The sequence below is a fragment of the Rhinopithecus bieti genome, unplaced genomic scaffold, assembly GCF_001698545.2.
Source record: "Rhinopithecus bieti isolate Rb0 unplaced genomic scaffold, ASM169854v2 scaffold_47691, whole genome shotgun sequence".
NCBI lineage: Eukaryota > Metazoa > Chordata > Mammalia > Primates > Cercopithecidae > Rhinopithecus > Rhinopithecus bieti.
The window spans coordinates 29,971-55,805 of record NW_016818870.1 but is presented as its reverse complement, the minus strand read 5'-3'; the positions used below and the strand labels follow the sequence as shown (position 1 = coordinate 55,805).

Genomic DNA, 25,835 nt, shown 5'->3' with positions numbered 1-25,835 from the left:
TGGGGTGTGTGTTGCGGGATCTCTGTGAGCGAGTGGCTGGGTAGGGTCTGCGGAGATCTGTGCGTACATCCTGGGGAGTCTGGGATTGTGAGGATAGGGTTCCTTTGAGACATCTGTGGGCCGGTCGTTGGGGGCTGTGAGGATCTGAGGGGATCTCGGGCTCTGTGCTTGGGTAAGAAAAGCAGGGTCTCGGGTAGCGGGGCGGGGGCGGAGTCTGTGTGTCCTCGAAGCCCGGCAGGACTAAGTTGGAGACCAATAGAGTAGGGTGGGGGCGGGCTTTACTGACAGGGACCAATTGAGCCGGCCGGGGGGCGGGGCGTCATGCCGACGTCAAGCCGAGGCCGCCGCCGCGGGGCCTGGTTATCGCCGGTTCAGCGCAGCCCGGAGTCGCCCAGGCCTGAACTCCCACCCAGGTCCCCGGTCCCCACTCCGGGCCCGTGAGGACACCGGAGGTCACCCCCTGGGGGTGGGGAGCGGAGCCGCGGGTCAGCTCTGCGAGCGCCCCGCGCTGGCCTGTCCGGCCCCGCCCCCGCCCCGGGCCATGGCCCAGCCCTTGTCCCGGCCCCTCGTCCTATCCCGATCCCCGCCTTGGCCCCCAGTCCCGCCCTCGCCCCGCTTCCCAAATCGGCCCCAACCCCTGCCTAGGTCCCCATCCAGGACCCCCTTCCAGTCCCTGCCCCTGGCCTGGCCCCCATCCCGGCCTCGGCCCTCGTTCTACCCCCTGTCACAAATCTCAGCCCAGGCCCTGTCCCAACCCCATTCCCAGTGTTTGCTTAAGGCCCTGGCTCAACCCCGTCCCTTCCTGCAGTCCCCATCACAGCCCCTCCTTCCATCCCACTCCCTGTCCTTGTTCAAGCCCCAGTGTCCAGCCCAGCCCAACTCATTATCTCAGCCTTTGCCCTCATCTCTGTGTTTACCCAAGTCTCTCCCGCTAGTCCCCCCCATCTCTCATACTCTGCCCCTCTCCCAGCCTAGACTCAAGTCTGGGTTTCAGCTGCCGCCAGCCCTATTGCTGCTGTTGCTGTTCTCTGTCCTTGGCCCGGGGGCTGGTGAGTGCAGAAGCAGGGAAGATTGAGGCAGGAATGGGGTTCCGGCAGGGAGGGGTGGGACCTGGGGAACTAGATCATTAGGGAACAAGTGGGAGAAATAGAGAGGAGTGAGGTCGTACAGAACAGAGGGATTGGCAGAGTCAAAAGAGTGGTAATTAATTGGGTTTGAGGCTCAGCAGGTGGCTTACAGTTTCTAGGACAGAGACTCCAAGATTTTTTCTGGTGTCTGTCCTGACCCCACTTTGACTCTTGCTTTTCCAGGGAAATCTTGTGGGCTTTGTTCCTGCTCACAAAGTTTGATGGGGGAGAGACAGTCCCACACCAGAAGCCCCTAGTGCAGTGTGGGAATATGTAGCCTAAACCTTTGAGATATCGGGCATGCATTCAAACAGCATGAAGAAGAGTTTTAAAGATAATATGTAGCAAACAGATGAATATGGATTAATTGCCATTATAATGAGTTTTCTTCTTGTAATGATTCTTGTTCCAAAGAAGATTGATTTGCCTAGGAATAATTCCTGATACTTTTAGAGCAGGGCTGAAACTCGGAGGCCATTTTACAGATGGGGAAACTGAGGCTCAGGGAGGGAGCAATTTGTCCAAGTTCAGATAGCTTGTGATAGGCTGCGTGCTGGGGCTAGAAAAAAGGTTTCCTAATTCCTATCTCATACTAGTGGGTTTTTTTTTTCCCCTCCACTGCAATGTATACTTAATAGAAAAACAGACCCAAGTGGGGAAAGGCTCAAAGCATAACCTCCCTTCTCCCCAGTCTGCCCACAAGGGGGCTTTATCCACAAACTGTTCCTTATTTGCTGGGCATCAGTCAAGGGCCACCCTCCAGTGGAGAAATGACTTGGACAGGAGAGAGGTCCAATATTTTAATGGGTGGAATGTGGGAGGAGGAGGGGGTGTCCTGGTCTAGGGGATGTGCCATGAAGATGGCTACATCATGAAATGACTCTGGTCTTCATGGCCCAAGTCCGTAGTCACCTCTGGTGTGTGTCACTCTAGGATGGAGATGTGCCTGATGGAGTCTTAGGAAATAACAGCCAACAGAGCAGCTGGGGGTGGAGAGTGGGTATGAGTGAGCTCTGGGGGCCTGGTTCAGTGTACAAACTTAAGGAGATGAATGCACATGAAAGGTCATAGCCCCTGCAGAGATGTCTGGCCACTTATGTGTCTGTGTGTGTAACTGAGGGATTGTGGGAAGGCTGGCAGTGTGTGTACATGCTTGTGTGTTGGTGAGTGTAGACACATGCATGTGTGTGGGGTGCATGTGAGCCAGTGTATCTTCTGAGCGCCTGTGTTACGGTATGAAGGGGAGGGGACATGTTGTGGCCCATGTACATTCCTCTTCAGCTCTGCCTGCTCATCATATGAGCAGATCACTGAAGCTGTGAATGGGGCTGGAGACCCTTTCTCAGCAGTTCCAAGGGTGAGGGCAGTGTTGGGTGCCTCCCGGAACGAATATAAGTTATCCATCCACCCCCAGCCAGTCCCCTTGAAGGAAGGAGCCGTGGAGGCACTCAGTGTTGATTACTGCTGCTGTCAAGTTGGGCACTGGGCAGAGGCAGTAGCCAGTCAGGTTTTCAGTTTTGGTGAGGGGGAGTTTATGCTGTTGAGCCAAGTTCCTAGCTTCTATCCCCTGCCATCATGGCTGCTTCATGCGCCATTGAGCAAGCATTGGGCTGGTGAGGAGAGCTGGGTGACTGATGGCCACAGAGCATATACAGCTGAAAGTTGTGGATAAAAATACTGTTGCCCAGAAGCGGGTTCAGGTGCTTTGGGGAGAATTGTAATGAAGTTGGAAAGGAGTACCAGTCCACCCAAATGGAGGCAGGGTTGCCTTTAGTGCTGTTAATAGTGAATGCCTTGGCAATTTTGGACCTAAGTGCAGGGTGCTCTGTGACCTAATGGTGGCGATGGGTTTTGTCTGAGAAGAGGCTGGCAGGGTCATAGGACCATCATGGCACAGGACTGCATAGTGCTTATCGGTTGCTTTGGTTTCATTTCAGGAATGGAAGTTATCTCTTGGGTCTAGTGGTCCCATTCCTGATCCTTGGATCTTTTCCTTGGGCTTAGTTGAGGACCCACACATGCCTTGCTAGTCAAAAAAATGGGCTTTTATTCTACATAGTGCTGTTACTAGCAGGGCTGGCCTCAGCCTATGTGTTGTGTGGGGTGTGCGTGTGTGGTGTGGGTGATGGTCAGAATCACCCTAGCTTCATCATAGAAATATTGGGGAACCCGGAATAAGTTCATCTGAACTCGGTAAGGGCCTTACTCATGCTTCCTCTGGACACAGCTCTGAAAGGCCCTGTTCAAACCACAAACCAAAGTTTGGGGTGAATGGGGCTGTGGACCCTTTTCAAGCATCTGCCCTCAGAACTTCTTCCAAGTTCCTCCTAGCATTCCCAGCTGCTGCTCACTCCTTTATCTCACAGGCCTATTCTGTGACCTCTGTAGCCGCTGGCCACGTGGGGATGGCTTAGCTAGTTCCCCAGTTCTCCAGGCCATACCGCGGTCTTTTGAATTACAAGCATCTTTGTGCTTGTCTGTCCATGTTTCCCAGAGGTCATTAAACTTTTCACCACTAGCCCTCTGAGGGTCTGCGCTGAGAGACTGACCAACATTTCTCCTAACAGTAGCAATGGTTCATCAGATGACCCATCCCTGGTACCAGCTTTGAGGAGGAACAGCCCCTCCCTAACCCCAGCAGAAGGCATGCTAGAGTTCTGATTTCTTCTAACAATAGTATCCAGGCTGTTCACCTCTTAGCCTTCTGCCTCTTACTTAGCACAGCTAGGGTTCCTAGGAAACCTGTCTCCCCCATCAGTGGGTTCCGTTTCCCTTTATCCCTCTCGAATGCATCTGTGTCACTCTCTGAATGCTGCACTGGTAGCCTTTCTGGGTTCCTGGGCAGTGCTCAGCTTGCAAGGTGGCAGGCTTTCCTTCTTGACAGTTAAAACTGATCATGTGGTCTGAACTGGACAGACTAGTCCTTGAGTATAACCATGACCTCCAGTGGCCCCCACCTATGTAGGGCAGCTCTCTGGAGTGACTCCTGGGGTTGCTCTGGTTCAGTGTTCCTCCTTCAGCAGCCTCCCTTTCCCTTTCTTTATTTCAAAAACAGCTCATTTTTGGAGTTAATCTCTCCCATCTCCAGAGAGGGAGATGATTGAATTAGGTTAGCCCTGAGGGTATTTCCTGCTTGGCTGAAAATGCCCCTCCGGTATAATCCATACCACAGCCCCAGGTCTGTCCTGAAGCTGCTGAGTTCCCCACCTTCTCACTTGTCCTAGAGGTGTCATCTTGGGCTTCTTTTCAGGCTGGTCCAAAGTCTCCAGAGCAGTCAGATTCCCCAAAGGTTTACTTTGAGAGACTTTGCCTGCCATTTGGGACCCTCTTCCCCTGTCTGCTACTGGGTTGCCTCCACTGTGACAGCTATTCTAGTCCCTTGCCTGGCTAGCTGCTGACACGACTTCTGCTCACCTTGGCTCTGCTCCTGACAATCATGATCAGGTATCTTGGCATTTTAATGAGAGATGACCACTTCCTCCCCACCTCCCAACTCGGCCTGCTCTGAAGATTCCCAAGGGGCTTGAAATCCACTGGGTCACCAGCTTACTGCCTCATTGGGCCTCCCTTTGGAAGAACATTCCCCCGGCCCCCACCTACTAGCTGTACATTCTGACCCGGGAGGCCTGATGAGTCTTCTTTCCTGGAGACTCTCATGGTGGCCTGCCAGCTCCTGTCCTTCTGCCACCCAAGCAGGCCCCTGGCAGCTGTACCACACTTTCCCCTCCCCTCTCCTGCCCTGAGCCAGTATACAGGCAGCGCTTGTGAGGCTGCTGAGGGTTTTTACTGCTTCTAACCACAGGGGAACAGAGAAGGGAAGAAAATCAACAAGGAAGTTACACAGTTCCATGCTGACTCCCAAGCCCCACAGGTGGAGTTCCAGCCTGCTTAGTGGCTTAAGAGCCCATGCCAAGATACACACACACACACACACACACACACACACCTTCCCCACATCTGTTTTTTTTTAAGTTTGGTAAGTGGAGAAAATGGCTCCTAAGTGAGGGGCAGCTGTGAAGTCAAAGAAGGGGTCTTAGTTTTGGATTTAGAGAGAGCTAGATTTGCATCCTCAGTTTGATCTAGGTCTGAGCCTCAGTTTCCTTATCTGTAAAAGGAGGGTTTTTTTTTGTTTTTTTTTTTAAATAAGATTAACGTAAGGATTAAACCAGATGGTGGCTAGGTTTCAGATCTGCAGCCTGAAACCTAGTTCCTGGCTCAGAGGAGAGCATTTGTGGAGTTGATGCTATCGGTGAGGAAGACTGGCATGCCTGTTGCTTAATGGAAATGCCCTCTGTCCTGCCCTGCTCCTTTCTCTCTCTCCTGCTTCCCAGGAGGCCTTTTCCTGACTGATTACTCCACCTGCTCACCCCGCAAGCTGAGTCCTTTCCGCTCCTTTGCCAGCACCGAGCTCTTCCACTTCCATGTTCCCGAGGACACATTCCTGGCTGTTTGGAACCTCATCATCTTCAAGGAGCAAGGGGGAACCTTTGGGGACCACTGCCCAGACCAAAGTGTGACTGTGTGAGTGTCTGAGTTAATTTCCCAACCCCACTTCCAACCCCTGACCACTTTCCAGACTAAAATGTGACTTTAACTGACCCTGACGCCAACCCACGTCCAGATTGAAGTGTGACTGAGTGAGGGCCATGACCTCTGTCGCATGACCACTTCTGGACTACTGTATGACTGTGCGAGTGCTTGAGCTGATCTCTCACCCATGGCCCCTGACCTGGAACCACTTTGTTGAATGTGTCAGTATAGGGAATCTATTTGTTTTACCGGTAATGAGTGACAGTTCTTCTTTCTTTCTTCCACTTCCTGCCTCCCACCCCATTGCCTGCTTTTCTCCTCTCCTAATTCTGGTCCCCCAGGTATTTCCGGTCCGGGGCACCCCCTGTCATCAATCCCCTGCATACACACTTCCCAGGGGACACAGCTGTGCCTGGGGTTTTCTCACTGACCCTCAGCTGGACACTGCCCAACCGCACCTCAGGCATCTTTAACGTCAGCAGCCCCTTACCTGGGGACTGGTTCTTGGCTGCCCACCTTCCCCAGGCCCATGGCCACATCTCTGTCAAGGTGGGTTGATGTTGCCCAGGCTCGGGGGTCTAGAACTGCCCTTCCATCTCTGCTGAATTCCCCCCACAGGCTCCCTGGCACGCCAGCCTTGTGTCAGGGTGGGCAGCAGCACAAGGGTGGCTGGGGTGGGGCATGGCTAAAGGCCAGCAGGTCACCTAGTGGGTCAGAGGCCATGATCTGGAGGAGGCAACTTGGGAGACCCAGGAGGACATGCTGGGTCCAGGTAAGCTGAAGGGAAAGTTGAGAATCTGGAGTCGGAGGCTCTGGCATGGGGGAGTAGTGCCGCTTCCTAGTGGAAGGCACAAGTGTTAATCAAGGTGAACAGAAGCCAACTATGGGCTGGTCCAATCTGCTGCACACACCCAGGACTGGTTTTATTCTACATCTTGATTGACAATAGCCCTGAAGACTCTCTTAGCCCACGGCCCAGCCTTTAATCCATCTGGGAGAATGCATTCCTCTTGCATCATAATTTCAGACAGCTTCCTACACCCTTCAGAAGACCACAAGAGGAGCTCTTTCCTGCTAAAAGGAGGCTTTGGGCAGCTGGTGTCCATCCTGGCCTTTGCCTCACTTTTCTCCAAATATCAGCCACCCCAAGCACTTATTTCACAGAGGTTGTTAAAGACTGAAGGGCAGGTTCAAAGGTCAGATGCCTCTCTGGTTTGGAGTGGAAGGAAATGCCACAGTGTTTTCCTACCACTCTCATGGATTAGGCCAGACAGGTCTCCTACTCCTGTTCACTGGAGGAGGAGCAGGGGGTGTACTGAGCTGGCTGTTGTCAGCGTGGGATGGCCATGTGCATGGGGCCTGTGGTGAGGGTGAATAAACGAGCAAGAACAGAGCGAGAATTTAAAGAACAGGACTCTAGCACTCAGAAATGTGGTGAATAGTGCCTTTGAATGAGCTGAGACTCATATAAGGACAAGGGTGCTGGCACTGCTATTGTCAGAGATGGGAAGTAGGGCTGAGGTAGTGTCTCTAGGCCTCAGTGACGGCCATTTTTCCTGAGAGTGATGTGGATGTGCAAAAGAACTCCTCATCAAGGCCTGCGAGCCTGCTGAAGGACAGCATGTTGGGAGCTAGCGTGGAAAGGGACCTAGGTTCTAGGTAGGCCTTGACTCTCATCAGAACTGAGGGTTCTTCTGTTAGAAGGAACGTCTTCATAGGTCTTTGGCAAAATCCCAACAGGGATGTTCCTTATCCTAACTCTGATCCTTGACCCACTTTGTGAGAACTGACAGGGAAAATCCTCCTGAAGCCTGGCTATAGTTATCCAAAAACCTTTCTAGGTGAGCAGGAACCTAGGGCCTAGGCCTGGGCTGGGATTGTGGGAGCTGAGGCCCAGTTAGAAGTGGTCAGGATTGCTTATGGCTATCAGATTGGGACAATGGGGAATGGAGATAGTAGTGCAGAGAAAAGCTGATCAGACCCTAAAGGGTGATTCAAGTACCCAGACCAAGGGGGAGCTGGGCAGTGAGAAAAGAACTAGGCCTGACATGTACATTTGCATCTAGACATGGGAAGTGGGGCCTGGGGAACTTGGTACCGAACTGGAATCCTGGTCAGAGGTCCCCCAGGTATGTGGTGAGGCTAGACAGAAGAGGACCATCCCACTCTGCCCGCAAGCAGCAGTGGGTCTGGATGCCATGAGAGATGTATTGCTTCCGCTAGGCCTGTTTGAGAGGTTGATGGGGCAAGGATCTTATGTCGGTCCTTCTAAGAATTAGATTAACTTCTGTAATCTTACATGGTCCTCAAAGGGTTCTTCAGCTCTCCAGATCCTGGTTAATTTCCAGGATTCCAGCTTGTGGGTTCCTTGTCTAGAGCATTCCTCCATCTTCTCAACTTGTTTCCTCCTGCTACTATGGTGTGCTTCCTGTGGTCTTCCTGTGGTCTTCCTGAGGCTTGGCGAACACAGGCATTTATGTGGGTTTAGGGATATCCTTTGGTGGGAACTGAAGAGTCCCAGCGATAAGAAGGCAGTGCTCTTTCTAGGGCCCTTCTCAGCTTTGGGGATGAACTCAGATCTCCCTTTAGCCTCAGTCCTTTAGTACCTGCTTTGTGCCAGGCCTTGGGTTGTGTGCTGGGGACATAGAAATAAATAAGATGCATGTTAGATACAGGAGATGTTTTAGGAGGATAAAGGGGAGATGGCTAACTCAGTGTGGTGGAGGTGGTATTGGAAACTGTTAAGTGGCGAGGCCTGAGGTTGAGAAGGTAGGGAAGGGCATTCCAGGTAGTGGGAGTAGCATGGCCCAAAGTTTAGAAGGAACTGAAGTGGTTCAGTGTGGGCTGGTTTTGGGGTGGTGAGGAAGGTAGAGGGATGAGCAGAGGCCAGATCATGAAGGGCCTTGACATTTGAACTGTATCCTGAGCGTAATAGGGAGCCCTGAAAGGTTGTGAAAAAGAAGTGACCTACCTGGTCTGGGCCACCCTCATGAGCTCTAGTCCCACACTTCTGCCAGACCCTGTGTCTGTGTTATTTACTATGTATTCCTAGCCTTCAGTGCAGAGTCTGGCACATGATGCTGTTTTACCTCCTTTCCCTGTCACCTTCTTCCTACCAGCCACTTCTGTCCTGTCCCTGGCCTCCATCTCCTTGCCTTTCCTGTTTTGGATCCTGTGTTCATTCTAAGGTGCCCAGTTGCCAGTCTGCTCTGAGGGGCTGGCCTTTGGGTTGTGGATACCATTTGGCACCCAAATGGCTCATAAGGGGAAAGTACTCCTAAATGTCTTTTAGAGCACGGGTTCTCTTCTTATCCTTCCTCTTCCTGTGTCTAAGATTTGAAAAAGTAGGTAAAATAATGAAAGCAACTACAAGGAAAGTGAAGAAGTCAATTGTACAGGAGAAAGGATTCTGTTGAATCCACCAACTAGGACCACACGTGACTCAATATCTCAGCAGAGGTGGTTAGAATCTGCTAATAGTGCAGCTGCTTTTCCTCTTCCTCCTAAATTATTTTATTTATATTTTGAATAGGCAATCTGTGCACCTGGTACAACATTCAAAAGGTACAAAAGACATACAGTGGAAAGTAAGTTTTCCTCTTCCCTTATTTCAGTCTCTAATTCCCCTCCCCAGAGTTAACTAGTAACTAGCTGTTAACTAGTTCCCTATATTACTCTTTCCTTTTTGAAACACCTTCCCTTCTTGGCCTCTGTGACTTTACAGAACTGTCCTGGTTTTCCCACTGCCCACTCCTCTGTCTCCTTTCCTGGCCTCTCCTCTGCTTGATCTCCATGTTGTAGTGGCCCAGTGCTTGGTCCTGGAACAGCTCCTTTTTTACTTTTCTATTCTCTTGTGTGGTGTTCCAGCACAATAGTTTAAAATACCATCTGTATGTTAATGCTTCCAAGAGTATTCAGCCAGTTCTAATTTCTTTGAATCTCAGACTTTATATCCCACTGCTTACTTGACATCTCCAATTGGATGTCTAAGAAATGTCTCAAAGAGTATTTAGTAAAACCAAATCAAAGTGAAGCTAAAAGTATAAAACTCTTTAATTTCGATTTCACTGCTCCCAGTCCATGCTTCTTCTTTCTGTAGTTATTGTGATCTTCCTCAGGAAATTGCACCGTCATCCACCCATTGCTCAAGCCCCAAATTAAGTGCCCCAAATCCTTGATTTTTCTTTTCTTCTTATTCCTCACAACCAATCTGTAAAGAAAAAGTCTTGTTGACACTATTTCTGAGGCATGCCCTGAATGCATGTACAGCTCTTCATTTCCACTTCCAGCACAGTTTCTCTGCTTTCTGCAGGGCTACCACAGTAGCCTCATAAGTGGTCTTCCTGCTTTCACCCTTGCCCCCTGAAGTCTGTCGAACACTCGTTTGCTTCTGCACTGATTGGGTGCTTTCTGACTGTGGGCATGGGCTCAGCTGTGCAGTCACTATTCCCGCAGAGAAGGCTAAGTGTCTTTGGGCATCTTCAGTCTGCAAGCCCCACCCAGAGTCTGGCTCTGGCCACCCCGCTCAGGTCTTTCTGGAGAAACTCAGCCCATACGTATGAGGACATTCTAGGAATCTACCTACCATGCCTTCCACTCCAGGATCTTTCAGCCTGTAGCCCATCCATGTCTCACTTTTGCCTCTCCTAGTTTCTCGAGCTGCCTTGCCTGGGCCCTGGGCCTCCCCGACTGCTGATGTTCTTCTGGCCTCTTGGCTCAGTTGGGACACTCTCACTTGGCATCTGCCCTGGCAGCTCTTGAGGACCTGACTTCTGGTGCTCTTTCTCTGGCCCCATCACGGGGTGATGGTTCCCTGCATCTCCCCTGGTCTCCACTGACTAAACACTCCCTCCGCATGAAGAGGGGGGACTGGCACGTTACACAGTTGAAGGAAGGAGCACATCTTAACCAAACAGGTCATGTCCACTGATCTTTCATTGAATCAAACACAAGCAAAACTCCAAAACGTGGAGCAAAGCGTTTCTTTCCTGGACTGTCTAGCAAGGAAATGGGCCACCACTGGAGCATGAGCCCCCACCCTTGGGACTCATTCACTACAAGATTATTATGGTGGTAATTCTTGCCTTAGGAGGTGGGGTCAATGCAGTGACTTGTGAGAGTCTTTTGGTTCTTAGGGTTTGACACCAAACCTGAGCATCTAGGTTGGTTCAGGAGCTCTCTGAAGGGACCCCCTTTTTGACACCCATTCTTTAATAGCTATTTTAGCACCTAGTATGTGCCAGATGGTGTGCTAGACACTGGGGATGCAAAAGGCACAGACCTTCTAGCCTTGTTGAGTTTTGCTGGAAGTCAGTGCCTTGACTGGCTTGTTCTGAGCCATGGAACTCAGTGGGATGTCAGGGCCTGGAACTTTTGTCCCAGAACAGAGTTTGAAGGTATGACCTAATTAGGAGCCCCCACTTCCCCTTAACTGTGAGGTCTGTAGGGCTCATATAGCTGCACGTGCTGCAGAAGAGGAACTGCGACAAACGGGACTGTGCTCACTGGAGAGTGGTGAGGCTGTGCGGGCCAGGGGGTGTCAACAGAGAAGGAGCTGGGGATTTTCTCCAGAAGAGAAGCTGGGGGAGACATGGTTGATATCCTTTAGCAGCAGAAGAAACACAGTCTGAGGCTGAGGGACCAGACGGATCAGTGGGTCTCCTGAAGGCAGAGTTGGGGCAGGGGCATCAAAGATGACAGGATTTGGCTTTAGCAAGGTCAGCACTTCCCCCAGATGTTGTGATCCATTTACTGATTCATTAATTCAGCAAACATTCATCTGTGAGGTATGCACTCTATGTGAGGCCCTGTGTCTAGAGGAACAAAAATCAAATAGGACAGAGTTCCTGTTCTCAAGCTGCTTATAGTCTGGAGATTGCCTGGAAGGTAATGAGTGGCCTGCACTCATTACCTGTGTAGGGCTGCTCATTACCTGGGTGTAATGAGTGTGAAAGCAGAGGCTGGACAAGCACATGGGAGTGGGGCAGGGTGGGGACTAAAGGAAATTAAAGGTTGAGATTGGTGGCGGGGAGAGTGAGGGGGTTGGATTGGAGGCCTTGAAGGAGCTTTCCACCCCACCCCACTTTGCCTAAAAGAGCTAGTGTTCTAAGTTCCTGAGCTTGGTCGGGAATGGGCTGGTTGGAGATCACAGTGCTGCTGGGCTGGCCCAGAATGCTCAGGGGGAGAGGTTAGCTTGGGAGAAGGGGCAAGCCAGGCCTGATTGTCAGGAGGCCCTGGGTTTGAATCCCAAAACCTCAGCCAGTGCTGAGGATCCCAGCAGACCTTGCAGACTGAGGTGGGACAGAGATGACCAGAAATGACTGCTCAGGCAAGAAGGACCTAGAGTTTAGAGAGACCTGGGTTAGAGGCCTGGGAGTGGTGGCCAGGGTGGGGGTTTCTCCCTGGCCCACCCAGCAGGTTCTATTTGCCTTGGTTTAGTCACGCCCCTGCTGTCTCTCCCTCTCCTGCCACCCCTGCTTTTGTCCCAGGGTCTCCAGGATGAGTGTCAGTACCTCCTTCAGCCGCAGCTGATTGTCCGGCGTTTGCTGGACGTTGCTGTACTGGTTCCTGGCCGGCCCTCAGAGCAAACCCTCTCCCCACACAATCGCTCAGTGCTCTACAAGTAAGTCAAAGACTCCCCACACCTGGTCCTTTCCCACTTCTCTGGCCTCAAATAGGCTGCAGAGTTCTCTCTTGGCTTCTCCGCCTACCTGCCTGGTCCCTGGGTGGGATCCCTGCCTCCCTCCCTCCCAGAACAGAGCGGGAGACCTGAACAGGCCTCCTTCCCACCCCATGCCCCTTCCTTGCTAGTGCTTCTCTTGCCCTGTGTTCCTCTCGTCTCTGTTTTTGCCTTCTTACCCCCAACCTCTCCTCTGCCCAGGGTCTTTGTGCCCAGCTTCACTTACAGGGTTTCAGCACAGCTGGCGTGTGTGGGGGGCCGCGGGGTATCTGCCTGCCCCCTGTCACTGCGTCTGCGTCCCAAAGCCCCACCCCTGCACAACTCAAGCTCTGTGGCCTGTGGAGGTGCCTCGGGATGCCAGCTGGAGCTGGCACTGCCCCCCTGGGGGCACTGGGTCTACGTGCGTGTGGAAACATCATCCCGGGGCCCTGGTAGGACCATCCGCTTCCAGCTGTGTGTGCGGTTGCAAGGTCAGAACCCCTGCATTTGCCCTAGTCTGTGCAGATATCCGTGGCTGGGAAGTGACTTGGGGTGGCTCTGTTCAGTGGCCCTCTGCCACATCCCTACAACCTCCCCTTCCCCACCCAGGCTCCTTCACGCTCCCTGAAGCCATCCCGCTTGGAGCTCCAAGTTATTGGAAGGCCTTTAGATAACTTTTTTTTTTTGCATCTGACTTGAGACAACTAAAGGACCTCATTACTTTCTTTGATTTAATCTCTCAGTTTCCTGGGGTAGTCAGGGACATCCAGGACCTCTGGGACACTGTCCTTGCCAAAGCCCTTGCAAGTCAGTGAGACAGTCTGTCATACTTAATATCTGTTTCAATAGCGTCTTCACTGCCTTTAGGGAGGGATAGATGACCTCGGTTCCCTCCAGTGTGGTATTGCGTTAGCTGTCACCATTAGGAAACCCCTATGACCCTGGATGCCCCACACTCCCAAGGGACATTGCATTCTAGTTCTCATCCTTCCCCACTCTTTGCGAAATCCTCTCTAGCTCAGATCTGTTTATGAGTAAGTTCAGGACTGTAAAGGCTGCAGGCCCAAGCTCTGGTTTCCTCTGCCCCACAGAGTGCCCACAGCCCGGCCTGCTTCGAGCCCTGGTCCCTGGAGCTGCCATGAACATGCCCCAGTCACTGGGCAACCAGCCACTGCCCCCAGAGCCACCATCCCTTGGAACCCCTGCGGAGGGGCCTGGGACTACATCCCCACCTGAGCACTGCTGGCCAGTGCGCCCGACTCTGCGCAACGAGCTGGACACCTTCTCTGTCCACTTCTACATCTTCTTTGGCCCCAGTGTGGCCCTTCCCCCTGAGCGCCCAGCCGTGTTCGCCATGAGGCTGTTGCCAGTGCTGGACAGTGGAGGCGTCCTCAGCCTGGAGCTCCAGCTCAATGCGGTACTCTTTATGGAGAGTGGGGAGGTTGCTCTCCCGGGGAGCTTGCAGGGAAAGGTGTCAGGGGTGTTGGGGTCTTTACCTCCTCCAGGAGGTAAAAGCCTGTCCAGGTTGCTCCCACCCATCCTGACAGTTAGAGACCATGACTCAGCCCAGTTCTGGTCAATAAACATGTTCGGAGTATTGACTCTGCTACAGATGGGCAGGTCAACCAGGTCGACTCAGTGTCTGGGGTTTCCCAGTTTTGTAGGCTCACCTCCTGCTCATTACTGGCCTTTCACTATGGCAGTTGTTAACCTTTTCTTGCAAATCTCCTTTAATGGGGAGTTTACCACCTCTTGAGGCCACGCAGTTCATGTTTGGATAGCACTGATTGCCAAAGACATTCCTGACATCCCATCAAAATCTGTCTCCATGAATTTTTACCCACTCATCTTTGATTCAGTGGGTAAAAGCCATATCCAGAAGCCATTTCCGGTAAATCTATCTCTGTCTTGTTCTTTTTTAAAGCAATAGACTTAATTTTTTTTAGAGCAGTTTTAGGTTGAGCAGAAAGCACAAAGTTCTCATATACCCACTCTCTCACGTTTTCCCTAGTATTAATATCTTACATTAGTATGATACATTTATTGCGTCCCAGTCCTATTTTTACAGCCCTTCGGATGTTACCTCCAACCTCCCAAAAGCTGAAGAACCTCAGTGTCTTTGGGGTCTTAGTATTTGGATCTCTCCCCTTCCTTCACTGTCTCACCTGGTCATACTTCTAGTGGTCACTGTGTCTCTGAAATAAGTGATCTGAGGTGGTCTGATCGAGGTGGCAGGTAACAAGACTTGCATTTGTGCTGCCTGGGATTGAGTTACTTTTTTCAGCAGCTGCATTACACTGTGGGATCACCTAGGGCTTGTGGTGAATTGAGATCCCTGGGTCTTTTTCCTTCCTTTGTATTTTCTTCAAACCAGTTGTACACATTTTTTTTTTTTTTAATTATAAGAGTAATAGGATCACATAAAAACTTTGGAAAATAGGGGAAAATATCTCCCTAATGCAACTGTTTAACCTTTTTTTTTGAGACAGAGTCTTGCTTTGTTGCCCAGGTTGGAGTATAGGGGTGTGATCTTGGCTCACTGCAACCTCCGCTTCCTGGGTTCAAGCGATTCTTGTGCCTCAGCCTCCAGAGGAGCTGGGATTACAGGAGTGCACCACCACACCCAGCTAATTTTTTGTATTTTTAGTAGATACTGGGTTTCACCATGTTGCCCAGGCTGGTCTCAAACTCCTGGACTCAGCTGATCTGCCTGCCTTGGCCTCCCAACATGTTGGGATTACAAGTGTGAGCCACTGTGCCACAGCTGTTTTTGGTTTATGACTCCCCATTTCTTTTCCCCATTAATTGCTTTGTTTCTCTAGTTGTAATCAAGGAGCATACACATTTTTGGTGCCAATTCGCATATTGTATTTTTGCAGTGAATTTTGAACCTGAATGGAAGAATTTATGTCACTCCTTGAGGCATTGCCTAATACTGGTTTGGGACTCGGGCCTTCTCCACTTTGTGTAATTCACACACTTGCAAAGCCAACTTTTTGTACTTCTTAGTCATTACTGTCAGCATTAAGACTGAGATGAGGGCGGAGCCCTATGCTGGCCCATTAGAGAATATCTTCAACTTAGCTTTGATCCAATAACTTACATACTGTTCCCCCAGCCAGGGATCCTTTTAACTCTACTATCCTCCAGCTCTGAGGGCAGGGACCACTTTCCCATCAGCCAACCTGAGGCCTGGTCTGTGGCTTCATGTGACCTTTTATGGGACATGGTTTAGAACTTTCTAGTGGTCCTGTTAGAGTCATTTATTCACCCTGAATATATTTCTTATTTACATAATCAAATTCTCTCTTTGTTCTCGCTAAGACTGTATGTATTTTGTGTTTGCTTATTGCCATGCCTCTGGGCAATGACAGTGAGATCTTGATTCGACCTTGAAACTGTAGACCCTGAATTAGAGGGCAGCCTTGCCCATACTTGTTGTTTTTTCCTCAGTACCCTGAGAATAGAAGCCTAGCCCTCCTGCAGCCCCTCACCCTTTCCCTCTCTGCATTTCCATCCATTCACTTTAATGAACATCTGTTTACATTCCATCATCTGCATTCTATGACATGTGCTACCCACCTCAGCCTGTTCTGTTTATTCTGAAAGGTATTTCCTCCAAATATTTTGATTTTTTTTTCTCCCCTTGGATCAAGAACTGGACATGTGGATCAGAGAACTGTATATACTTTTTTCTTTGGCTCCCTCCTAGAAAGACTTTCACTGAGTAATACTTTGGCATATTGCCCCGGGCTTGCATTGAAGGAAGTTATATAAGCAAGTTGTATGAAACTCACTCTTGTGGCTGAGGACAGGATGCACGACAACACACAGTGCTGCTTTGATGAGAATTTATCTCAGAACTTCCCCTTTGGATGCTGTGATTCTCCAGAGACTCTGATTAGCTTTTCTATTATGTAGTTGCATATCTGGTAACTCATTATACTTCCTTTGCTTTGGTTGCTTGGAAGTCAGTATCAAATATATGGCCTACATTAGGGACAGACTTTATTTTCCTATCCTGATTTTTAAGTTTCCCTCAGGCATTTATTGTATTCTATTTTATGTAAGCTGCCTCAAATCCTTCTTGAATGAGGTGAGCTTATGGCATCCTATTACCTTTATTCTTGTAGACAACCCTTTACATTTACTCTTGCAGATTATCTGGTTTCTTTTAATCCCAGCCATGTTGCTACATTTAATCTCTTGGGCATTCTGTTACCACCGTTCAGTACCTAGGATCATTTAACCTGAATTGGAGTGAGTGTCTTCATGCTCCACCTGTCTTGGGGTCCAGGTGAAGATGATGGAAAACCTTACAATTGCCTTTGTCCACAATTAGTTTCTATAACTGGCAACAGCCCTCTTTCCCCTCAATGAGCTAGATAGGACTGAAAAAGAGGGTGTTCTCTCTTGCTCGGACAGAATTGAAACACTTCTGCCCAAAGAACAGATTCAGAATTGGGCCTTGCCGTCTCATCAGTCCTTGAAAGATTTCTGCTGTGGAGGATCTGTTGTTTTTCAGTTTTTCTGTTCTGAGAATGGAGGTGAGAGGGCAGCTTTGGCGTGCAGAGCGCCGGGAGGAATGGGCTGTCCTTGGAAGGTGTGGGTTAACAGGGGTGGGAGTCTGAGGGTGGCTGTGGGTGGAGCTGGAGAATGTGGCGGCCTCACCTCCATACCTACCCTCCCCAGAGCTCCGTGCGCCAGGAAAACGTGACGGTGTTTGGATGCTTGACTCACGAGGTGCCCTTGAGCCTGGGGGATGCAGCAGTGACCTGTTCCAAAGGTGGGGTTAGGAATGGAGGAGGAGAAGAAGCTGCAGTGTGGTGGGGGGGTGGTGGTGGTGGCGGGCAGAGGTGAAGGTGGGGAGGGATGGAATGGAGGAATGATAGGCTAGGGTTCCGGGAAGTGGGGGCAGGTGGGTGAGGGTTCTTGGGTCCTGACCCCTCCTTCCTCTCACTGACCCCTTCCTTCTCCCTTCAGAGTCCCTGGCCGGCTTCCTCCTCTCCGTCAGTGCCACTACCAGGGTTGCCAGGCTGCGAATCCCGTTTCCGCAGACGGGGACCTGGTTCCTGGCCCTCCGCTCCCTGTGCGGGGTGGGGCCTCGGTGAGCGGGGCGGGGCGGGGCCAGGGCTGGGACCAGGACTCGGCGGGGGTGGCCCGGGGCCCCAGGTGACTGCGAGTGTGTGTGCAGGTTCGTGCGGTGCCGCAACGCGACGGCCGAGGTGCGGATGCGCACCTTCCTGTCCCCATGCGTGGACGACTGCGGGCCCTATGGCCAGTGCAAGCTGCTGCGCACACACAACTATCTGTACGCAGCCTGCGAGTGCAAGGCCGGTGAGCGGGCTGCGGTGGACTGGAGGTGGACCTGTGGGCAGGCGGCGGGAGTAGGGGAGTGCGCAGCCTGAATTGGGGACGGCTTTGGCAGAGCCGGGGTGAGACCACCCTCCACGGGCAGTGGCATAGGCCCATGGCTGCCGTCTGTCCTTTCATCCTGTTCCCTCCCCACCCGCAGGGTGGAGAGGCTGGGGCTGCACCGACAGTGCAGATGCTCTCACCTATGGATTCCAGCTGCTGTCCACACTCCTGCTCTGCCTGAGCAACCTCATGTTTCTGCCACCTGTGGTCCTGGCCATTCGGAGTCGATATGTGCTGGAAGCTGCTGTCTACACCTTCACCATGTTCTTCTCCACGGTATGCGGCGGTGTCTGCATCTTATCAGTGGGTGCTTGTGCGTGGTGGTGGGTCACAGTCTGTATTTCCACCACGTTCTCCGAGGGTTTGGGAATGTACGTGCCTTCACTGTGTCTTTTACAGACAGAGACAGCAGTGCTTCCCAACCTATCATGCATAGAAAAGGGTCATTTTTGTAAGGCACATTGGAGTAAATGAGCAAAACTGTTTGCAACTTAATAAAGTAAGTTTGGGCCTCCAGCTGTTCCACACTCTGTCCACCCTGAGGGCTGAGGGGACCTTTACTCAACACATGGGCCAAGAAACTGGCCTACAGTATGGATTTGTGTCTACACAGTCACCGTGTTCTGTGTATGGGGGCAGGAAATCTGTGCTTTCCCCCACACCTCTGCATGGAGTGTCTGCATCTTCACCACATTCTTCCATGATATGAGAGCTAGCTACTCTGAGCCCCCCTTCTCCATCACACTGGGGACTTCTACATCGTTAGCACATTCATTCCTGTGGTCTGAAATGGTGTCCCCATTCAGTCGCCGTGCCACCTTGATTTCTCATGGGAACTTTGGAAAGATAGAGGGGACCTCTGTATTGGGGGATTATAGGACAGTCTGACTTTCAGAGTCCTGAGAAGCTTTACAGACTCAACTATGTCCTGAGGTATTGTCAGAAGTGGCAGTATCATATCACATCCCAGCTCAAAGGAGTGCATTTTGATGAAAATTAATATAGTTTAAAACCCCTCCATTCCCATTGCAGAATCGCCACAATCTCTTTCCTGTGTTTTCCCCACTCCGTAATCAGAAAAGTTCATTATAAGCAAGTGTCCAGAAACTATAAGGAAAGGTAGAGAAATGAGCCTGCTGATGTGACTTAACCCCAAGTAGACTTTTTACCCCTGAAGTGTCACATCTGGGAATCTTTTCAACTCATCTCTAGGCTCTTGACACCATGCGACATGCATGTGAGCACTGCAAAAACTCTTAGATGGTTTCAGACTCTCAGGCCTTGGCAGCAAGGATATCACAGAAACCAAAACGGGCCTTCCTGGTGTCCAGCATTACTAGGTCAGACATATGTCTAAATTAGAAAAATCATACCTCTCATCTGGGAGAAAGCAGGGGCAAATGTGCTGAAACTGAGGGGCCTGGGTCCTCCTGGATATTCATCCAGAGTGAGGAAGAAGAGGCTGCAGCCATGCTACAGAGAGAGATCTTGGCTCTTTAAGCTGGGTAAGAAGCACATACCCCAGTTTTGCTTGATTGGCCCCTTTTTAGGCCTGCTCCCACAGTGCCTCATTCTATTTTTATATTAGACACTGTTTCTCTTTCGTATTGCCAGATGCCCTTTCTACTGTGGCTCACCAAATCCTCCAGCAACAGCTGTTCCACCAGCCCACTCTCGGCTACATGCAGATCGAATGTGATTCATAATTAGTAAGCCTACGTAAGTGTGTCAGGAGCCTGCAGCATGTAGGGAGAGCATATTCACTCTCTGGACTTGACACAAGCATCCTGATTGGCTCCAGAGTGTTCGGTGCTAGATGATTCTTCCTTATCTGGATACAGTGTCTGTCAACCTGAAAAGACCTTCCCTGTAGCAGGAGCACTGGGAGAGCCTCAAGTCACATAAAAAGCTCCCACTTTCTTTCCTTCTTTCTTTCTTTCTTTCTTTCTTTTTTTTTTTTTTGAGACAGAGTCTTGCTCTGTCGCCCGGGCTGGATTGCAGTGGCGCGATCTTAGCTCACTGCAACTTCTGCCTCCCAGGTTCAAGTGATTCTTCTGACTCAGCCTCCTGAGTAGCTGGGACTACAGGTGCATGCCACCACACCTAGCTAATTTTTGTATTTTTGGTAGAGACAGGATTTCACCATGTTGGCCAAGTTGGTCTCAATCTCCTGACCTCATGAACCACCTGTCTTGGCCTCCCAAAGTGCTGGGATTACAGGCGTGAGCCACTGCGCCGGGCCAAAAGCTCCCATTGTCTTAAATAAGGCAATAAGGAAAAGCTGCTGGTTTTGAGGTGTTGCCTAAAGCCCTGCTCTAACTCCTGTTCTTTTCCACATGGGCCAGAACATAAAGCTATGTTTTCTCTTTTCCCTGCAGGTTCTCTGTGGTTCCTCCTTGCCATTCTTAGACTTATTTCATTCTGCAGCAGTGTCCATTTAAGGGCCCATTGGTCAAATTGCAGTTGTCAGTACTAGGACAGATGACAGTTATCTTCCTTGTCTTCAAATAATCCAGGACAGTCTACACTTGGGAGTAGTAATTCATTCTTATCTGGGACATAGGAGCAGACAGTAGGGATTCAGGAGTTTACAGATGTAAAATATGTTTTGAAAAAACAAAAACAGGCCACAAACTTAGCATTTGATTTTTGTATATAGGCAAACAATTCAGATAATGTTTACAACAAAATGACATTTACTGAATATGTGCTGTGTTTCAGACACTGCTAATTTAATCCTCACAATAGTACTGTAATAGTTGATACATGCTTTTATTCTTGTTATCATTTTTTTTTAGATAAGGGAAAGTTAAATATTTTGCCTGAGGTAGAAAGTGAGTATCTACCTTAGAATCTGGGTAAGCCTGACTCCAGATCCCTAACAAGTAACAGATGAGCTGTGTTGCTCCCTTTGCACTAGGGCAGTGAGCATGCATTGATATGCTTTTAACCTGACTTCAGTTTCTCCTAAGGCCTGGAGTATGTAGAAAAAGGCATGGCTGCAGTTTAGTAGTTCTCACCAAATTCTTAAAAGATAAGAGCCAGTCAAGAGAGCTGAAAATACAACTAAGACAAATATAAGAAACCATCAGGGCAAAGATATCAAAAATTTTAATTGTGCAACTTGAACCCATACTGTTCAAACTGTGTATCCGTCACAGTGTTCCTTGAATCCTTATAATTAGATCTCAGAAGACCCAGACAGAGCTGGCATTCTGGGGCTGTGCAGGTGTCCTTGCTGATTGCCGACATCCTGGCTACAAGCCTACCTTCTCATTACCCCTGACATCCCTCAGACCATCCCAGGTCATTCTCAGTGTCCCTTGGCAGAATCCCGTAACTCTTTGCAAGAGAAAATGAAAGCAGAAAACAGGAAATAAGGGAGTAACAGCGAGTTCCGTTATATCCCAATCTTGGTATGGATTAACTATGTTTTCATTTATAGTCCACATTCTGCAGTACCTGGATAGCCCATTTTGGAGCATTAGATGTACTGTTATAAAAATGTAAAATTCCACAGAAAAAAATTTTAGGATAATTTCCCTACATTGCTTCATAAATAATGTCCAAAGCTGAGAAAGTTATCAACTTAGATTAGAATTATATCAATAGAAGCCAGTTTGTAGTCTAATTTTTTTCTTAAATTCCCTGATTTTCTGTGTCACTTCTACCTTTTATTGCTGTTGACAAAACGAATGCCAATCTAAAATTAGTCCACAATTTTAGTGGACTAATTCCCTCATGCTACAATTTTAATTTAACTCTACCCCTGTGGATTTTTCACAACCTTAAACAATCTCTTTGACCTTTTAGTATACTTGGAAGATAATCAGTTGTAATATATTAGTGAGATGATTTCTTCAAATCCTCTCCACTCTGGAGATAATATCTCCATTTTTCTTTATTCTTCTTTTAGTGCAAAGTCCTAGGAGGAAGTCAGCCCTTAATTATTCCCCTAGATGTGTCTTCAGCGTTTAGTGATTTAGCTTTGCCTTTTTTCTGCTGATATATGTCTTCCTTTATCTGAAATATAGTACAAATCCCTCTTCCAGAAACTTCTGGGCATTTCTTTCTATATACTTGAAAGTGAAGCATATGGAGCCAGTGTTTGGTTAAGCCTGGATGTAAAATTAGTGCTTTAAAATAAAATCCAAGTCATAAAACAGTATTGGGGTAATTTAGTGGCCTGTAGTACTTATGTCTGGTCTTGGAGGCAGAGAATAATCAATGTCCTATAACTAAAATAGAAAAAGGCCAAAATATTGATTTGTTTAGGAACTAAATTAACTCCCAATGAATCAGCACATATAAATAGTTGAAAAATAAACCAGTCTCTTAGACATATTCAAACATTAATTACTTAACCATTTTTATTTATTTATTTATTTTTGAGACAGGGTCTCATTCTGTCACCCAGGGTGAAGTGCAGTGGCATGATCATAGCTTAGTGCAGTCTTCACCTTCTAGGCTCAAGCAATCCTCCCACCTCAGCCCCTTCTGCACCCACCCCCAATTCCCTGTTCTCCACCAAGTAGCTGGGACTATAGGCACACGCCACCATGCCCAGCTAATTTTTGTATGTTTTGTAGAGATGAGGGTTTCACCATGTTGCCCAGGCTGGTTTGAGCTCCTGGGCTCAAGTGATCCACCCACCTCATCCTCCCAAAATGCTGGGATTAATAGGCGTGAGCCACTGCACCCAACCTAAAAAAAATAATTCTAATGTTGATATGGACCTACATGAAAAGTCTCTGAAAATTTCCCAGTAAGAACTCACTTTTTCAATTTAAAAGGGAACCATGTCCCCAAAATAACAAGCCCTTTTGAAAGCCTGGAACACTCACTTAAAACATGTTCATCCTAAGGCAGTCTCTTCTTGCAGAAACAAAATTATTTACCTCCAAAGTGAAGGAAAAGAAAGAAGATAGATATACAAGCTTGAGTCTTGCAGCTTAAAATTTAAAGGAATCAAACCCACAGTTTCCCAATGCCAATTCATATCCCAGGTTTTCTTCTTCATTTTGTTTTCTTTTTCTTAGATCCTAGCTTCTTCCTTTCCGTATTTGTCTGTTGGAGTTGTAATTTTTGCAATTTGAATGACTGGATGACATCTTCAGTAGGGTCAAAGGAAACAGCGATTTCTTTTTCATCTTTTGTCTCTAGAGACTGATTTTGGAGTATGTTTTCCAGTTCTTTTGGTGGCATCTCTGCCACTAAAGAGTTATCCCTAGAAAACTTTTTTCACAAATAAGGGAACACAGGATGCTGGAAGCCATGGCATTGTCCAGAGAGACAATCTGGACATGGGTCAGGACTACAGACAAGGGAGCAGTGGCAGACTTTGCTTGGTTCCTTAATTAGGATGTCCAGTCGAGTTTGATCCAATTCCACTTCTGTTCCCTGCATCCCCTTTGAACCTCCTCAATAGTCCACTCTTCACTATGTTCTCCAGAGTGTAGGATGGGTGGACACTGTCCCCTCTCCATGTTCTTCCCCATGGTGTGAAGTGCCATGCCTCTCTCCATGGCCTTAGGGACTGCCTTTTTTCTTACCTGCCACACACTCCCCACATTTGTTGGTAGGGGATGAAGAGGGTCAGTTGGTGGAAGGCCTGAGAGTGAAGCCCAGTTCAGAGTCTGAGCTATCAGGGGAAACTGAGACATAGCGGGGAGATTTGGATTCTGGGTAGCCCAGAGCTTGGGCCAGGGATGGGGATTATAGGTGGGATCCATGGTGAGCATGAGGAGATGGGCACAGGATTGGCTTCAATTTGAGGATATCAGAACCCCCTGGCAGGGCACTCTCCATAGCACCTTCCAGAAGCAGGAAGATTAGGAAGGTCAGGACCAGGGTCAGGGCTGCCAGATACATACTAGCTATGCAGCAGACTGGACCTCCTTACCACATTCTTCTCAGGATTTGGGGAGTCAGGCATTTCCCAGAACTTCTCATCTGTGACCTCTCACCTCTGCTGCTCTGACAGCAGCACACCACCCCTGGGCCCACCCCCTCCAGTTTTGTAGACCTGGACCTCTGCCTCACGTTCTCTCAATGCCTGTCATTTCTTCCTTCAGTTCTATCATGCCTGTGACCAGCCAGGCATCGTGGTTTTCTGTATCATGGACTACGATGTGCTGCAGTTCTGTGATTTCCTGGGCTCCTTAATGTCCGTGTGGGTCACTGTCATTGCCATGGCTCGTTTACAGCCCGTGGTCAAGCAGGTAAGTCCAGAGTGGGCCCTGGGGAACAGCCATGGCCAAGTCTCCTTGAAATCCACTCCTGACCTCTCCCTGGGAGCATTTCCAAGTGCGTCTCATGATTCTGACCCAGCCCCTGGAGTGCTGTCTGTCACCTGGCCCAAGCCCAGCCCTGGAGTCTCTTTCTCTAGGTGCTGTATTTGCTGGGAGCTATGCTGCTGTCCATGGCTCTGCAGCTTGACCGACATGGACTCTGGAACCTGCTTGGACCCAGTCTCTTCGCCCTGGGGATCTTGGCCACAGCCTGGGTAAGGGTGGGGAGGGATGTTGGGTTAGGGTCCCAGCAGGACTTGGGTGTGGGGCCCCAGGTATCTGGTCCCCAGTTTAAGGTGGGCTTAGCTCTGTCATCATCACCTGCTGCTGGCAGTGTCCGCTCCAGTCTTAGAAGATGTCTTTAGGTCACAACCTAAAGAGGAAACCTGAGAGTGACCAACTGTGGCTTGGGTTCCAGGGCTTGACATTCCTGAGCCCCACTTCTCTGTCTCCCCCAGACAGTACGCAGCGTCCGCCGCCGGCACTGCTACCCACCCACGTGGCGCCGCTGGCTTTTCTACTTGTGCCCGGGCAGCCTTATTGCAGGCAGCGCTGTCCTGCTTTATGCTTTTGTGGAGACCCGGGACAACTACTTCTACATTCACAGCATTTGGCATATGCTCATTGCGGGCAGTGTGGGCTTCCTGCTGCCCCCTCGTGCCAAGACTGACCACCGGGTCCCGTCTGGAGCCCGGGCCCGGGGCTGTGGTTACCAGCTATGCATCAACGAGCAGGAGGAGCTGGGCCTCGTGGGCCCAGGAGGGGCCACTGTCAGCAGTATCTGTGCCAGCTGAGAGGGGCTTTGGGCCTGGCCCTGGGGGGATATGAACGCTTCCTAGAGTTCTTTCTGGGGGCGTGGAGCCCTCTTACAAGGAGACAGGCTGTATTTCTTGAGGACATGGAGTCTTTCTCGAGGACACAGAACTCTTCCAGGGACCTGGAGCCCTTTCCAGGACATGGAGAACTTCCTGAGGGCCTGGAGTCCCCTTGCATCATGGAGTCCTTCTTAAGGACTGGAGCCTATGCAGGCACAGAGCCCCTCAGGACCAAGGAGTCCCTCCTGCAGGTGTGCAGCCTTTCCCAGGATACGGAGCCTTCCCAAGACATGGATTCCTTCCCAGGGAGACAAACCCCTGTCAGGAACACGGATCATTCCAGAGGAGGTGGTGTCTATCTTGGGGAAGCCAAATTTCCAGATTTTCCCAGAGGCTCAGCAACTCTGGCCTCAGGCTTCCTTTCCAGAGGCAGCGTCTGGGCTGTGCTGTGCTGCAGAGGAGGGATTGCAGGATGGATGAAGCTGGGACTGGGGCTGTCTGGGTGGCTGGTATCCTCGTTTGATACAGGTGGAGTCTGTGTGTCTCCAATGAATGATTGGTTCAGAATGGTTCTGTGCTGCCTTTTTTACCCCTGGGTTCAGGGGTGTGGGGATTGGGGGAAAGAGGGCCCCTCAGGGAGTCAGCAGGGCTGATGGGAGCTACTGCTGGAGGCTTTTGTCATGCCGTGTACACAGTCTGATCCCGCTCATCTGGGCCTTGCATTCATTTCTAAACACCTTCTAATGTCCATTCCCCAATTCATATTGAGCCCAGTTTGCAGTAGCTGAGGGTGTGTGTGTGTGTGTGTGTGTGTGTGTGTGTGTGTGTGTGTATGTATGTGTATGCTGAGATGGTTTAAATCAGGGAGACAGACTTTCCTTATGATGCCCACACCCAACACAAAAGGAAGCCGAGATCCCAGGAAATTGGAATAGCAGGTACACATCTCAGGTGTGCAAGAAGTATCACAAGAATGTAGCTTCTGTTTTGAGCCCCC

General features: G+C 49.8%; 1 protein-coding gene across 3 annotated transcripts; it reads left to right on the top strand.

Annotated features, from left to right (window-relative positions):
• The first annotated feature begins 319 nt into the window (after nucleotides 1–319).
• Nucleotides 320–25,835, top strand: TMEM8B (transmembrane protein 8B). Of its 3 annotated transcripts, none has more exons than XM_017857779.1 (13): nucleotides 320–1,049; nucleotides 5,459–5,648; nucleotides 5,999–6,206; nucleotides 12,146–12,279; nucleotides 12,538–12,806; nucleotides 13,407–13,732; nucleotides 17,008–17,101; nucleotides 17,299–17,422; nucleotides 17,510–17,652; nucleotides 17,831–18,009; nucleotides 23,808–23,954; nucleotides 24,122–24,238; nucleotides 24,482–25,835. In XM_017857779.1, exons 1-13 carry the CDS (start codon nucleotides 542–544, stop codon nucleotides 24,815–24,817), a joined length of 2,775 nt encoding a protein of 924 aa, XP_017713268.1. In that variant the 5' UTR covers nucleotides 320–541; the 3' UTR covers nucleotides 24,818–25,835. The 3 variants fall into 3 exon arrangements, with proteins under 3 accessions (XP_017713268.1, XP_017713267.1, XP_017713270.1); XM_017857778.1 differs by having other exon boundaries at nucleotides 24,486–25,405; XM_017857781.1 differs by lacking the exons at nucleotides 23,808–23,954; nucleotides 24,122–24,238; nucleotides 24,482–25,835 and having other exon boundaries at nucleotides 320–485; nucleotides 971–1,049; nucleotides 17,831–18,249.

Coding starts and splice junctions, on each gene's coding strand:
- TMEM8B (XM_017857778.1), top strand. CDS start 542: ATGGCCCAGCCCTTGTCCCGGCCCCTCGTCCTATCCCGATCCCCGCCT. Junction 18,010..23,807: donor TCACCATGTTCTTCTCCACG/GTATGCGGCGGT, acceptor TTCTTCCTTCAG/TTCTATCATGCCTGTGACCA. Junction 23,955..24,121: donor TACAGCCCGTGGTCAAGCAG/GTAAGTCCAGAG, acceptor CTCTTTCTCTAG/GTGCTGTATTTGCTGGGAGC.